General features: G+C 35.7%; 1 protein-coding gene across 26 annotated transcripts in view; it reads left to right on the top strand.

Annotated features, from left to right (window-relative positions):
- The window catches only part of RBFOX1 (RNA binding fox-1 homolog 1), a 1,320,820-nt gene that overhangs the window by 1,052,508 nt on the left and 255,497 nt on the right, over positions 1–12,815 (top strand). For 2 of the 26 annotated variants that reach the window (XM_032983553.2, XM_032983554.2), the window contains exons 2-3: positions 3,515–3,577; positions 3,665–3,735. The exons of 20 other annotated variants lie outside the window; for them this stretch is intronic. In XM_032983553.2, coding sequence (XP_032839444.1) covers positions 3,694–3,735 — 42 coding nt within the window. In that variant the 5' untranslated portion in view covers positions 3,515–3,577; positions 3,665–3,693. Of the gene's footprint in view, positions 1–600; positions 756–3,514; positions 3,736–12,815 lie in introns of those variants that run through there. 4 more of the 26 variants (XM_032983555.2, XM_032983556.2, XM_032983549.2 and 1 more) reach the window with 3 other exon arrangements.

The following is a 12,815-nucleotide window of genomic DNA, read 5'->3' as shown; positions in this document are numbered from 1 at the left end:
CTGAAAATGGCTTAGCATGTCATTTTTTTTCTAGCAGCATTATAATTTTCTAGAATGTAATGGAAGCAAAAGCTGTATAGTTGTTTAAAACAGATGATCTCCCCTTTTCTACCCACACACATACTTGATTTTTTGCAGGGAGTAAGAATCCTGGAGTAGGCAGGAAATAAGTACTGTCACCATCAGTGGCTTCAGACGGGTGATTGATGTGCATGCTACTGACCATTCTGGCTTTGTCCTAGCAAAACCAGCTAGGCCCATGCTTAACCTTCATCGTTCTAGAGGTCCTGTTAAAGTGAAACAGAATTGTTAGCGTATTTGATACTCTTCTGGCTCATTATTTGAGTCCTCATCCCTCTTCATGGTCAAATTTCATGTATTCAATATATTTTTGCAGAACAGGAATGACCATTAATGTTATCTAATGGTGAACTGTAAAACTTAAGACAAATTTCCTTTTTTGTGTGGCTGGGAGGGAGAACAATTATGTTGGTATGAACTGGTGAAGCTGATGTAGTTTCATTGGCATAAGTTCAGAATTTGGCATGGGGCAGAGATGCAAGTAAAGCTGTGTTGTACTTCTGTGGTTTTGATTCACAGAGGTTTGTGCGAACTTAGGTAGCTGGTGCACACATGAGACATCATCAAAGAGCCCAACCAGAAAGTCAGAGCTTGGATTTGGAGTGCCATACGGCTATACATTTAGAAGCATGTTGTTGTAGTGAGGCAAGCAAAACATCCTTTCACTGAAACAGGTAACTACAGTTTATTTTCAAAGTTTATGTTTATATTACCATCTGCAATGTAGTAAATATAAATGCTTTTTAGATATTTGATATTTACATTATTCTTGGACGTTTATACTGCTTGCAAAGGACAGGAAGGGTCCTCCTGTAAGTTGCTGAGTTCAGACTACCAGTACTATTGGCATCATAGAGTTTTCTTCTATAAGCCATCCTTTTCTGTTACTGTGGATTTGGAAGGCTGTTCTAGACCCTCGCTTACCCAACACCAAAATATTTTTAAAAAATAACTTGAAAAAATATTTTCAGCCTAAATTTATTCATAACTAGTTTTTCCTTGATTTTTAATGTGTCAGGATTGTCCTTAGCTTAAACAGTCTCTTCCTCCTACTGTTTTCTTTCCTGTTCACAGTTGTTTTGCTAGGATAAACAAATCAAACTTTCTTAGGTTCCTGTTACAACACAGTTGCTCGATTCCCCTGAACAACACAAAAAGGACTTTTTCTGCAGCTGTTTTAGTTGAATTTGACTTTTTTTTTTTTAAGGTGGATGAAGAGAACTGTATGCTATTGGAAGTGCCTCTAAGAAAGTAATTGAGAAATAAAATTAAGAAATACTGATAATTAGCTTTTCCATATTTACATCACACTAGCAGCTCAGATTCCTTAAACAACTACAATGAGGTTCTGCTTTTCCTTCTCCTGAGTGTAGAGCTGAGGTTTCTCTTACTAGCAGAAGTGTGACCTTACATTTTATGTTACTGAACTTCATCCTGTTTTTATTAATGCAGGCTGTAAGGTTGAGCAATTCTTTCTATACAATATTCTTATCATTCTCAGTCTTGACAGTACCTTCCAACTTCGTCATCAGGAAATTTCACCAGCATGGTGCCTTATGCCAAAATAATTAATGAAAATGTTAAGCAAAAACTGTCCCAAAACAGATCACAGAAAAGCCTCCCTTGGGCTTGTGTTTCCATGTACAAATCATCTCGCTCTTCAGGTTTTCTAACATCTTATCAAATATATACATGCTGAAACAAAAAATGACTAGGTATTTTACAGAGCAATTTAACAATCCTTATTTGTGTCAGTTGTCCCACTGGAGTCATTTGAGTAAAGCTTGCAGAATCCATTTTATAATCTCCATTCCTAGGTGAAAGAAATCTTTCTCTTCAAATGCAGCACACTCTCTTAGACCAAACAAATAGGTAATAGCTAAAATCAACATACTTTTTTTACAAATTAAATACTTTTAAATAAATTATAATGGCAACTCGCTTTCTCATATATACCTTTTGTTTCTATATTTCTGTATGAAAAGTCAGTAACAGGTTTTGTATTGGAATTTATGAAAATTTTTTGGCTAAACCCACAATGTGTCAGCTTGCTGTGTGTTTAATAATTAAACTGCAGGGTTCTGTTCCTTAATAAGAAAAGAGCAAGAAATATGATTAATAGCTAAGCATAGTCAGATAACCAGTGTGAACAGCATTATCCCCAACAGAGAAGTGAAGCAATTCTGTAACAGGAGATGGAACTAGGTAAACACCACTTCATCATGTGACAATTGCCATCCTTATTGGCAGTCTCTCAAAAGAGCATCATAGAGGGTCACAATTCGACATGTAAAGTTAGAAATGGCATAAGGCTGATAGTAACAAGGGCCTACATGCAGCTGCTAAGGTAGATTTCTAAATCATGAAACACAGCTGCCTTGATACATGAGAAGCAATTACGGAAAACCTTTCTCGATGGTCAAAATGTGACATTAAATAATTGAGTATCACATCAAATCTTGTCTGCAATTAGTTATCTGGAAAAGTAATTATGCAACAAAATCAAAAAGCTGAAATTAGTGATGTGAAGCACCCTGGTTATTCAAAGACTGTAGGAGAGGATTTTTTTTTTCTTGTAACATGAAGTTTTAAGCACCTAACTCATTCTTTAATGAATTAAAAAAATCTTGCACAATTGTACATGTCATTAGTCGTATCTGCAATAGAAGATACTTTGCACATGAAGCAGGTGTTAATGACTAAGTTTGTTTTGTCTAAAGTAAAAATGCTTATCTGTTGAAGAGAATGTCTTGCAAGTAGTTCATTAAAAAGAAAATACGTTTTCTTTAGGGGGAAAACAGCCTAAATTTCACTGTTTTATCTCTTACACTAAGAGTGTAAGTTTAATTTGAGAACAGATATGAAATACACTAAAGGTCAAATTCATTCTTTTTGAAAAAGCTATGATAAATGTAGCAACTTAGATGTGAAAGGTTAGAAAAAACATTAAATATAATTTGCACTTAATTTTTAATAGCAGTAGTTAGCTTGCATTAGCTCAAATATTCAAATAAACAAGAAAAAATATAATGAACCAAAACACGTATTCAATGTAACAGACTTAAGTTTAACCTCTCACACAAATATTGTTTTAACAGCTTATAAATACAGGCAAACATTTACACAATCATGATCAGCCTGACTATTTTTAAAAGACTTCTAATAGTAACTGTTGTCATGTATATGCCAGAACTGATAGGAAAATTAATTCTAATCACTAGATCTGTACAGAATGTGATCTGTATTTGTATAGTGCTTAAAAATCTGAACTGATAGAGAGTAGTTGGTCAGTCTTGTTACTTAAGCTGGTCCCAAAATAGCGCCTTCCTTTTTTGGTAGAGTTAGGTTTGCAGCTGTTGTCTCTATCTGTTGTCTCTGAAGAAAATTTTAACATTAAGAGTTGCTGATGTCAATTTTTTTCTTTTTTTTACAGCTGATGTGGGCTTTGCCCCTGACAGAAGTTATTTGGTTCTAGCTCTGAGTTTGGAAGAAGTTGGTATATAGATTTTCCCCTAACTTTCAATTGATGTGTTTAGCTTTAGTGGGAGTAATACTATCACTTAAACCATGTTGTCGTCTCAAGGAGTTTTGCTACATCCATATGGAGTGCCAATGATTCTGCCGGCAGCACCATACTTCGCTGGACTTGTTCAGGTAATGCAAGGCCGCTTCCAACAAGCAACTTAACTCTAGTGCACTTAGAGTAATAATTGGAATTTTTATGGTTGAGAAAGCAAACACTTTTAATACAGGCAAAAGCTCTCGTGTAGTCAGTGAGAAGACAGTAGGAAATCAAAAAGATGGATCACCCTAATCTGTGTATTGACATCTCTCATGGCTGAATAAATGGTGTAGTTGAGCTATATTTGCTTGTATTGATTTGTCTGCTGTTTAACATTCATGCCTTTGCTTCACGAGGTTGACCACAGGGCAGAGGATTTGCTATCCATTCTAGGTTTCTGAGGGAGTCAGCATTCCCACGGCAGGTCATAAGACAAAGTAACTTACCATCATGTGTTTATGTTAAGTGTTTTAGCACAGCAGATATGAATAGTGTTAAATATGCATTAATTCATATGTTAACACGTCACACTGAATAAAAAAGAGTTTGTGTTCTTGTGTGTATAGAAATATATCACTTTCACAGAATATTTATGTACATCATAGGAATTCTTTTGAACCCTGAAAGTGTAGGATTTTGCTTCAGGGGAAGAGTTCTGTACTTTAGAAGTTAACTGGCAATTACTAGATTTTGTTGTTGTGTTGTCTGGTTTTTATTTTATTTTATTTTTATCAAAAAGGCAGTACTACTGAATTTTCTGCTGTTAGACTTAGGATTTAGAATATAGCATGCAGATACTAACTGAGCAAAAAAGGATTCTGTTGTTTACAGTATTAGAAAACATTAAGAAAAAATTCAAGTAACATTTCCAATCATTGAATGAATTAAAAGACAGTCTACCCTATAAATGGCAGTTGCTAGATATTATGCATTAACAGGGTCGAGACACACACGTGTGTATTACGTTATTTCTGGGTCATGCCAGTGATCAGTCAAATTAACCATAGAGAAGAGGCAAATTTTCGTTATGCTCTTTTACTACAAGTTAGCTGGTGTAGAGGGGCAATCATAGCATGAAACAGGGTGTTTTTCTCCATATATAGGTCCATTCAGTAATCGAAGACTGAGTTGTGTTCTTCACTGTAGGCTTAATATCAGACACGTATGTCTAAAATAGAAACATAGCATTGCACAGTGGCTATTACCAGTATTGAAAAACTGTGTCTTCTGGGACATATGAGCTGGTGTTATTTTTTTTATGTAGTGAGAGATGGTAGCACACTTGAACACACCAAGCAAGCCTTAATACCCACTAGAATTTGGGGGTGAAGGTCGGACGCTAGAGCTCAGTCAGACCCTGTGCCATCCTGTCCAATAAATAATTACAAGCAAATCGTGCCTTTCACTCTATGCTGATTGATGTTGAAATTGCTTTTGAAAGTTCTCATAAGTTCCTGTTATAGATTAAGTGCCGGTGTAGGAAAAATAACTGCACCCAACTGAAATGGGTGAATGTAATCAGGTTTAATGGACTCGAGAGCTTGTTGGGAATTAAATAACTATTGATTTGTTGGAAAGTTGCTGTCATTACAAAATGCCACTCTGGACGCATTATCCAAGCAGATAGATTAGAAGAAAGGGCCCTTTGAAAATTCGGGATGCCTTATTTCATTTTTTTTTTTTCCTTTCTTTTCTTTCCTTAGAAAGATATGTCCAGGCCTGTGCTGCTCCATTAGCATAGGTCTTAAATAGTCTAGCAATAACAGTTGCTCTACAAAAAAATAGCTGTGTTTACAGATACAGTTATAAAGTGTTCTTCATATGGATACTTCTCTAGTCTCTCCCCTTTTTTCCCTCTCCCTAACATCAGACCTGAAAATTGCGTTTTGGAAACAAAGCAAACGTTTGAGTAGCTGTCTTAGTAGGCAAACTAGAATGTTAAATGGTTTAACCACTTTCTCACCCCAAGTTTTTATCTGCATTTGCAGTATCTGCAGTCAGCTTATGACACTAGGATGCTTATTGTTTGTCTGTTGGAGTAAACCTAAGTGAAGTTTCCAAAATAAATAATGCAATGGACACTTGATAGGCATATTTATATAATCCTCTTTAAAGCAGTAATTACATAATGTTCTGAACTTTAATGGAAATGTTCTTCAAAAATATGCCTTGATAAACTGATTATGCAAACATTTTTACTGGGTTACAGGTTGAGAGTTACAACCCTGAAGTATTTTTGAATATGAGACTGTTTGAACATTTTAGAGGCTTCTAAGATGGCAATTTGTTTATTTTCATGGATTTCTACAGAAAGTAGATGTATTTCTGATCAAGGATTCCCCATGATTTCCACTTGGATTTATACTAAGATCGCATATGCAAACAGTGTAGAGTATTGCGTCGAGATCTGGGGGACTGGTTTGGGGTTTTTTTTCATGTTCTGTGTTGCATGGTTGGGCAAGAGAGAGCTCAGATCTATGTGGAGGGCCTATTAGTCTTCAGGGCTTCTGCACCTTCAGGTGTTGTATGTTATTTTATGTACTGCTGTGTATGCGCAGCCTTTTCCAGCCTCTCCTCCTAGATTCATCAGAATACTCTATCCTCCATCCTGTGCTTGCTGTTGTCATACCCTCTTGTTACAGAATACTGGAATGTACGAAACTTAGGAGAAACAGAAAAGGGCAAATACTGTGGGTACGTCTCTGGAAACACTTGAGATAGAGCCATGTGTATTTATCCAATTACATGTACTATTCTATTAAGATTTGTATTCCTCTTCCTGAGATCATATGTTTGAGTGAGATGATGAAAAATGGAACACGTGTTCTATGAGAGAGGGAAGGTAGTTATTCAGAGTTACAGATATGTCAAAATGTATCAAATTATGTTAAATATACTTGCAAAGTTAGTTTTATTTTCCAATAACTATAGACATTGAAAAAATTTATTAGAATGATGGTATTGTTACTGCATATGATTTCTTAGCACATTTTTTAATGAGAAAAATAAAATATATTTTCCTCATCCTTCTTCCTCTTGGGTGAAACTGTAGGAGGGAAAAATCGCATGAAAGTACAAATGATGCATAAATAGCATTATGCCTCATGTGGGTGGAGAGATGTTCTCTGAGCTGGCACAAAAGGTGTTCTGGCAGCTTCACAGGCTGTACCATTACGCTGCTGTGAGGAGCAAAGCAGGTACTGCACCTCAGCAACTGCGGATGCTGTGGACAGCAAGGCCCGCTTCGCCTATCCGGCATCTTGCTGTTTGTCCTGGCAGGTGAGATTAAAAAAAAAAAAAAAAAAAAAAAAATGCCCTAGAGGATTAAGTGGCAATCGAGTAAGACTCCTTATCCTGCCCTTGGTTCACATCCCAGCTTTGTCACTTGGCCCCCACGGGGAGCCCTTGGGGCGGCGCGGTCAGTGGGGTGTCCCGTGGGCCGGGGCGGTGCCGCCGCACGGCTCAGAGCAAGCACCGGGAACCCAGCTCTGTGGATCATTAAAATTGCAGAGCGCAGCATCAATAAAACTATTTCGCGATTCATAGATGGGTAGTATGTTTAGTAGAAGAATAAGTTAAATGTCTCCAGATTCGCATCGTCTTTCATGGCTTTGAGTGTTTCAGGTATATAAAATGTTTGCAATTGCTCTGGATACGATGCTAAATTATTTATTACATAGCTGGTTTAGGTGGCTCAATTTCCATTTAGCAGAGAAAGATGTGTTTATATGCAGTATTATGAAATATATTAAAACTGAAATTACTTGGACTTTTCAGTAAACTACTGGAAAAATCTAAATAGAGAGACAGTTCTATTCAATACAAAATGCGCTACTTTAAGATTGAAAAGATGGGTTTTTTTCCTGAATATGGTCAGTATTTTTTTAAAGTATGCTTTGGTTTTAGCATAGTGACCACAAATGCTATATGAGTTTTGAGGGTTTGAGCTTATGTTCCTTGTTAAAGACACAATAAACGCAATGAACAAAAGGGGGGTAGTAGAAAAGCAGGAAATAGGTGGCTGTTGATGAACTATTTCAATAAACTGGGAATTACTTTACTTGTAAATACAATGTTCTTAATCTGAAGTTATTGTCAAGATACTTTGATTATATCTGTGCATCTGATTTTCCATAACTGGTGTGTGTGCTTGACTGACAACTGGAAAAGTGGTAATCTGGAGACAGTTCCATTTTATTTTAGGTCTAAGTGAGAGAAATGCCTAGAATATGCTGTGAAAAGTAGTGGTGCAGACTTCTTCACAGTTCCATCTTTACCCATCTAAAATGCTTGTTTTGGGAAGTGCTAGCAGTGAATACCTTCAGAATACTTGTAGATGCTAGTGTGTTAGGTTACCTGCAAAATCACACTTACTTTCTGGCAGTCCATTTTTGGAAAATGTTGTGGATGTGTTATGTTACCTTACATTAAAAAGGTTTTTGTAATTTAGTAGTTTTTATTTGAATAATGCATTTGAAATAGAAATGATGAGAGGTTCTTCCCATGTTGCCTGAAGTGTTGTATGGTTGTTTTTAGATTATGATCTAGCAGCCTGCGGTGCGTAATTGCTGTTTACATTGGCCAAGTTGCCTATCTGAGATGCACTAAGTAGATGATTTACCTTTAAAGCAGATTTATTCAGGCTTGATTGTGTTGCTCTGCCTTTGCAAGTGATAAGGGTCTCCTATTACTAGTACTGTACTCCCAGCACTTTGTGAGTGGAGGACTAGCATGCTTTACTACTGCAATCACTTTTCATCTGAGTGCATATTTTGTTCTGGTTTTGAGCGAGTATGTCTAAAATTTCTTCTTTCTCTGTGTTGCAAAGGTTTTTTTTCCTTTCTGTATCAACAGTAGTTTTAAAAAGGACATGTACGGAGGTGGTGATAGTGATAGATGTGGTCTGTATTACTTGGCTTGCAAAAATTTTCAGTTACCAATGTTTAAAGCTCTGGAAATACTACTTTGGATTATTTTTTTTTCCTTTTGATACACTGATCAAGCACTGTAGCCAACGTGCATTGTCTGTGAAACCTGTCATTTCCTCAAGAGGCTACAGACAGCTTGAAAGTATTTTCGTGCCGTTACAAGAGTTTATTTTCTTTTAACTTGCACTTGTTTCTTGCTAGTAAGTGCCGATATTATAAAATATCTGTTAAGTGAACCTACAGGGAGGAGAGGTAGGTAGGGGCAATGACACAGAAGGTCTTTCCCATTGACCAAAAGTACTTCTTTAGTGAAAAGGGTAGCCTATCTAAATAGTTTTACTTAGACTAAGAAATAAGTACTTATTTTCTCCTTCCGTCTGCATAATTTTGTCTCGCTAGCCTTTATTTGAGAAATCAATGGGTAACGTAATTTGAATGGGTCAGGCAATACTACGTTACCTCTTACTCTGTCAGCTCAGTCAATGTTGTGTTATAGTCAGGGATTCTTCACAAGCTTAGCAAAAATGTAAAAGATTTCATCTGACACCCAACAGACACAGAATTTTTTCCTGCCCCATTTTTGGATGTAATATCAGTATTAGTGAATTTGACATTATGGTCACTAGCTTGTGTGTTGCATAATACACTTCAAGTGTTTTAGTAGGCAAGAAACTGGGTAAATCTGGGCCTTCATGGCTGCAGTTTCTGCAGTGTTTTTGAAGTGGAACAATTAGAAGGATATTTATTTCAGTTGGTATGAACAGAGTGGTTCCTGTAGATGGAATAACTTTGATTAGGATAGGTTGCCATTAATTTGTTCGTTACCTAAATAAGACAAAGTTTAAGATTTAGATTCTCTGCAAAATCAGATTATTTAATTTGACTTCCCTAACTAGGAACCAGCAAGCTGATATGGCTATTTTAAAGGATCTGGATTTTCAGTTTATTTTTTTTTATTTTTCCTGACTCGTGCATAATCATTATTAATGAAAATGGCCAGATTATGTCAGGAGATACGACTTTGAAGTTCTGTTGCTATCAGTAGAATGATCCACAACTGATATCAAAATATGCTTATGTATCCAAGTATAGAAAAATTATTTTAATGGAGTTGGATTGAATATTTTACGTATTCACCCTCTGATAATTTGTGTTACATGAGCCAAAGTTAGAAACCCAGTTAAAATGCATCTTCTGGCTTCTTGCCTTTTTTAACTGAGGTGTGCAGGTAACTGTTTTCTCAGACCTCGTTTCAAAGAGGGTGTTGCAAAAACACATGAAATGTCTATTTCAGTAGACCAGGTTGTAGGAAAAAAATATGGTAAGGACATAATAACTTAAATTCAATACTTTCAGCTGAAGTAATTGGGGATTGAATTTGAACTGCTCTGCTACTAGCTGAGAGTGGTGGAATCACACCTGGCTAAATATTTGCCAGCTAGGTATCACAGCTGTCCATGTTTACAAGCATGAGAAGGGTTCACAGATAATTTGAAAAAATTTTAGTGTAGTCACAGGTTATGAACATTGTAAATAGTTAATAGGAATTTGATCCAGGTAAATTTTCTGTGTCATTTTCTACTTGTATTTCATGAGTTAGAGATTATTGTAGATTAGGGTAAATTCTGATACCATGGTTCCTTCTCTTCCTCTAGCAGCCAGAGATACATGAGCTAGATAGCTTGGAGGATGACTTCATCCTCTTTAATTCTGATGGTTTTATTAAATTAGTAAAGACTGTCTATTTTTTTCATCTGTGTATTGTTTTATTACTGATCATCTGTGAATAAAGTAAAAGTCTCTTGCCTATATATTCGAGGGTCAGAATGGTTCATATTCTACCTTTTAAGGTTTTGTTCGAGGTCTTTGATTTGAAACAAACTCTTCATTTCAAGGAAATGTTACTCAACTTTATTGGAAAGTATCCTTAAGTAAAAGCAACTTATTTTTCATTACGATAAAGATAAGAATACTCATAGGGCAGTGAACTGGTCTGAACTATGTTGGTTTTGTTTTTGTTTTTTTGGTTGGTTGGTTTTGGCTTTGGTGTTTTGTTTTGAGTTTTTTTTGGTTTTGTTTTGGTTTTTTTTTTTTTTTTTTTTTGATTGAGAGGTTAAAAATCTGGTTAAGTTGTTATTACCGCAGTACTGTTTCATCTTGTAGGACCAGAAGTACACTTTTGTTATGTCTCTGTTATTACTTTTGCCAGAATATTTCAAAAGCATGGGACATTCTCCTTTATGCTAATTAGTAGAATTTAAAAGTAATAGAGGAAAAAATGGTAGGTGATTTATACATTGCTTTAGTATGATAAAAGTCTGTGACACCTTACTTATCTGTAACATTTTAGTATCTAGCAAATACAGTGAAATTCGTCTCCATCCATCTTAGACATGTAAACTGCAGAACATCTAACCCCCAGGTAAGGGAGTGGCTGCTGAAATGCAAATAAATAGATTTCTCTGAAAGTTACCACAAGTTATGTATCAGCTGTCGTCTTTTTTTACTGACAGTGGTACTATATGCAGGCATGTTTCAAACACTTTGAGAACAAATCGTGTTGACACTTCAGAACAATAAAGAAAAAAAAATTTACTTGTCTTCCATTCTAGAGAAAAATTTTACAATTATATTAAATCAGAACCTCAGCGTAGGTGAGAATTCCAAAGAGTGGTAAGAACAGGTTAAAAAAAAAAAAAAAGCCCCACTGCCAGGCTTTTTAAATGATATAACTGCATAGTTGGTCAAAAGTAAGAAAGATGACATTTAGTTGAGAAATTAGAGGTGACTAGAGGTGAGGGAAAGCAGGTCTTCCTGCATCTGTGAATGATCTTGCAGATAATAATACGGAATGAATCATTCTTTTTTTCCCTACTAGCCTCAGTGTGATGCTGACTTCTAGTGAATTAGTAAACCTGAGAAGTCCTTCCTTACTCCCCAGAGAGAACTTCTCTGTAAGTGTGGCTCAGCTGATTAAGCTCAGTTGGATGCTGAACTGAGTGCGTAAGGTGGGACCTGCTTCAGTTATCTGAAGAAAAAGTTTGGAAATGTACACCCACCCTGTGCAAAATGTTTCCTTATTCTCTAACTCTTGGATATGTTTTTTATGTGTATAGGATATTGTTTTATTAGGATAATGGGTTTAGTGCTTGACCAGTTTTTTGGTATTTTTCTTTTGTTTCTAGGACGTATTAGATACTGTCTGTGCAGAAAGAACGTAGAGAAGTTTTTAATATTTTGAGAAATAAAAGCATATTTTTAATGACGTGAGGTCACATTTGCTAGGTACTCTGACTTGGAATTGTTCTGAAAAACAGTATTTGAATGATTTTTTTTTTTTTTTTTTTTTAATAAATTTGATCTTGTCAGCATCAGAGGCACATGAAGAAAGTAAACCTCTACAACTGTATTTCAGTGCCTTGTTAGAATGAAAATATTTTAATTTCAGTTATCATACCACCCACCCTGCCCCCAAACACAAATCTGTAGAGCCATCAAAATCAGGATGGAAGAGGATGCTGATTGCTTGTATACAAAAAAAAGAAAATATAAAATCTTCAGAAAGCTATGAGGATAGTTTAACAGAGACTCAAGAGTTTTATTCTGTAGAGTCTGAACCATACCTGAAAAGGTCTGCTTCTCAGCATCTTAAATACTTCACATTTTGTTATGCATTTGTAATGATTAATTAGTACCAATTAGTTTTTAAGTTTGCAGTACCTGGAAACTGCCCTATATTGGAAAGCTGTCATTTCAGGTACAAGCTACTGAGCATAGTTTCACTATTTGATCTCCATTCCAATTAATGTTACTTTCAGTAGTGCAGCAATCTTTTCTACCTTGTCCTGCGATAGAACAAGGAGAATGAACAATCTGGCGTGTTCTGTTGTGACGAGTCATGCAAGAGTCTGTTCTGAGAGGAACATGGAAAAGACAGCACAAGCTTTCCTTTCACTAAGGGAAATTAAGTGTAATTGGAGCACCCCCACTTCTAGAACACAGGAATAAATTACACTTTTGATTACTACTTTTTTTAAAATCTTGTGTCTAGACAAAAAGATGTACTTGTATTTTTTTTTAATGGTCTTTTTGGCCTTATACTGTCTAAAACTAGAATAAAATGAAACTGAAATCTTGCAAATATCTTATCTTGTTAGTGATCAACTCACAAAACTAAAAATCTAACTTTCATGTTCTCTTTGTCTTCTGTTTCCATTTAAGACATAAGTACTCATCTCACTTTT

This window comes from Tyto alba, unplaced genomic scaffold (genome assembly GCF_018691265.1).
Source record: "Tyto alba isolate M040663 unplaced genomic scaffold, T.alba_DEE_v4.0 Super-Scaffold_28, whole genome shotgun sequence".
Lineage (NCBI taxonomy): Eukaryota > Metazoa > Chordata > Aves > Strigiformes > Tytonidae > Tyto > Tyto alba.
The sequence above is the reverse complement of the archived record's forward strand: the minus strand, read 5'-3'. Positions and strand labels throughout refer to the sequence as shown.